Source organism: Pteropus alecto, unplaced genomic scaffold (genome assembly GCF_000325575.1).
Source record: "Pteropus alecto unplaced genomic scaffold, ASM32557v1 scaffold22, whole genome shotgun sequence".
NCBI classification, from domain to species: Eukaryota; Metazoa; Chordata; class Mammalia; order Chiroptera; family Pteropodidae; genus Pteropus; species Pteropus alecto.
This window is the reverse complement of record NW_006434839.1, coordinates 8,855,354-8,858,559: the sequence shown is the minus strand read 5'-3', so window position 1 is coordinate 8,858,559 and position 3,206 is coordinate 8,855,354. Positions and strand designations below refer to the sequence as shown.

General features: G+C 34.0%; 1 protein-coding gene across 1 annotated transcript in view; it reads right to left on the bottom strand.

The window, feature by feature from the left end:
* The window catches only part of TSGA13 (testis specific 13), a 30,420-nt gene extending 27,533 nt beyond the window's left edge, over positions 1 to 2,887 (bottom strand). Inside the window, exon 1 of the mRNA XM_015588301.2 lies at positions 2,792 to 2,887. Coding sequence (XP_015443787.1) covers positions 2,792 to 2,887 — 96 coding nt within the window. The remainder of the gene's footprint in view (positions 1 to 2,791) is intronic.
* Between the last annotated feature and the right edge of the window lie 319 nt (positions 2,888 to 3,206).

Genomic DNA, 3,206 nt, shown 5'->3' with positions numbered 1-3,206 from the left:
ATATTCTAAGTATCGATCCTCAGTTCACAGTGTACAAGTAATCTCCTTTAATTCTATTATCTGTCTATTAATTTCCCCCCTGGATAGTACGCTTTTCCTTTTTAGTACCTCCACCAAGTCTTTTTTATTAATCATTTTAAAGTGAACAATTCAGTGACATGTAATTTTCAGTGTTGTTCAACCACCACTTCCATTTAGTTCCAAAACATTTCCGTCACTCCAAAGTAAAAACCCTTATGCCTCAAGCAGTTTCTTCCCAGCCTCCCTCCCCACTAGCCTCGGGCAACAAACAACCAATCTGTTCTCTCTCTATGGATTTTTCTATTCTGGACATTTCATATATATGAAATCATATAATATGTAACATTTTGTGTCTGGCTTCTTTCACTTAGTATGTTTTAGAGGTTCATCTGGGTTATAGCATGTATCACTACTTCATTCTTTTTTATGGCTGAATAATATTCCATCATATGGGTATACCACAAATTGTTTATCCATTCTTCCACTGATGAACATTTGTGCTGTTTCCACCTTTTGGCTATTATGAATAATGCGGCTATGAAAAGTACATGCATTTGTTTGAGCACCTGTTTTTAATTCTTTGGGGTATACACCTAGGAGTAAAATTGTGGGGTCATATGGTAATTCTGTTTAACATTTGATGAACCATGAAACTATTTTCCAAGTGGCTGAACCACTTTATATTCTAACCAGCAATGTACAAGTGTTTCAATTTCTCTACATCCTTGCCAATACTTGTTATATTCCATTTTTTAAAAATTGTAGCCATTCCAGTGGGTGTGAAGTGGTACCTCACTGTAATTTGGGAAAGATTAAATTTTGATGTAATCAAGTTTGTCAACATTTTGCCTTATGGTTTATGTTTCTTAATTTTTTTTAAAGTCCATCCCTACTCCTCAAACATAAAGATATTCTCTGAACTTTTCTTGTATAACTTTTTCTCCCACATTTAAATCTTTAACCCTTTGTATTTGATGTTAGGTAAGGATCCAGTTTATATTTCTCGATATAGTGATGATATTAATAAGTTTATACTGCTTCATATAATGAGCTAGTGTCCTCAACATCATCTACTAATCAATCAATCAACCATTCTATCTATTTTCATTTGTTAGTGAATTTTTGGTGCTTTCTCTAGTATATGTTAAATTCTGATACATAAATAGCTGTCTTTAAATTCTCTGTTATATTCCTCTGTTCTATTTGTTCTTCAGCCCAAATTTGTTCATATAAGGTATTAAGAGCCAATATTCTGTTAATATTAGGTTGGGAAAATTCCACCTTGATATTCTTATTGTTTTAAGGTTTATTGTTTTTAAAGTTGACTTTTATTCATATTTAAGAGTCAGGTTATTATCTTCCTTAAAATGTCCAACTGGACTTTTGAGGTGAATTACTAAAATTATAGATGAATCTAGGGAAACATTATTATACCATAAAGTTGGACTATACAAAAGCATGAAATTTTATCTATTTAGATCCTCTTTATAGTCTTGATTAGTTTTTTTCCAAAATAAGTATTATACTATCAAGTTGTACCATTTAAGAGGATAAAATTCTGCTTGCTTAGATTTTCTTTATATCCTTTGTTAGAGTTTTAAAGTTTTCTTCATAGAAGTCTTATGTACATTAGATTAAATTTAAATCTAGTTACTTCAGAGTTTTTGTTACTACTGTGAACAGTGTTTTATTTTTATTACATTTTCCAGTTGGTTGTTACTGGTTTAGAGAAATTCATTTTAATGATTTGTTGATTCTGCTGGTTTTTCTAGATCAATGATATATATATCATCTGCAGATAATGGCAGTTTGTATTTTTCTTCCAATCTTTTTATACACTTATAATTTTTTCCTTATAATAAAGTTGGTCAGGATTTTGAGTATAAACCATAGCAGAGATGGGGGCATCTTAATCTTGTTAAAGTTTCTCCACTAATTACATTGGCTGTTTGTTTTTGACATATAAACTTTATTAAGGTGAAGAATTTCCTTCTGTTTCTAGTTTTCTGAAAGGTTTTTTTTTTCATCATAAATAGATGTTTATTAAAAAATCAAATGTTTTTGCTGCCTAGTTATGTAAATTTTTTTTTTTTGCATTTTTCCTTTATTCTATTAATGTGAATTTGGTTGATAGATCTTCTTATATAGACTCATACCTCAATTTCTGAGGTAAATATTAATTGTTCAAGATTGGAGGATTAGTGATAATGAGGTTTGGGAAAATTTTCTTTAGTCTTTAAAAACCTTGTCTTGACCCCACTGTCCTCTCCTTCCCTTTATAGCAAAACTCCTTAAACGACTTGTTTATACTATCTCCAATATTTCTCCCTCCGTTTTTCTTGATCCCACTCTAAACCATCTTACATCCCAACACGTTACTAAAACTGCTCTTACAAATATCACCTGCATTACTTATTCCAGTGGTAAATTTAGGTCATATCTTATTTAACCGATCGGCAGCACTTGTCACAGCTGATCCCCTCTCTTTGGTTTCCAGGACACCACACTGTCAAATGCATATTTAAGGGACCCATCTCTCCTAAAAACCTGATCATACATCCAGCTCACATCTGCACTTGGATGTCAAAAACATGTCCACAACTGCTCCTAATAACCACCCGGCACAATAGACACCAAACTCAGACATGCCACATCCCTTCCTATCTCCGTGAATAGCAATTACTTTTTTCCCAGTGGCCAAAAACCTTGGAGTCAACCTCCCTTTCTCTCATATCCACATCCGATCCTTCAGTAAATCCTGTCACTTTACCGTCCTGTCATCTTTCCTATTCCTGTTACCATCATGGTCTAATCCATCACTGCTTGACCGGATTATTGTAGTATCGTCGTAACTGGTCGGTCTCATTCTCTTAATGTTGATCCTCTTGTTCACATCACTTTATCTCAACAGCCAGAATGATGACATAAACACGTGTCAGATCGTGCTGTTCCTCTGTGCGAATCTTCCAGTGGTTTCCCGGCTCACTCAGAGTAAAAGCTAAATGTCAGACAATGTTCTACAAAGCCTTACAGGGTGGTGTGGTCCCCACCCTGACTCCTCCATTCCTTCCCCTCTTTGATATTCTCTCTTAATATTGTCCCTCTTGCTCAATCCTCTTCATCTACTAGCCTTCTGTGTTTTAAATACTCCAGGCATACATCTCAGAGCCTTTCCACTTGCTATT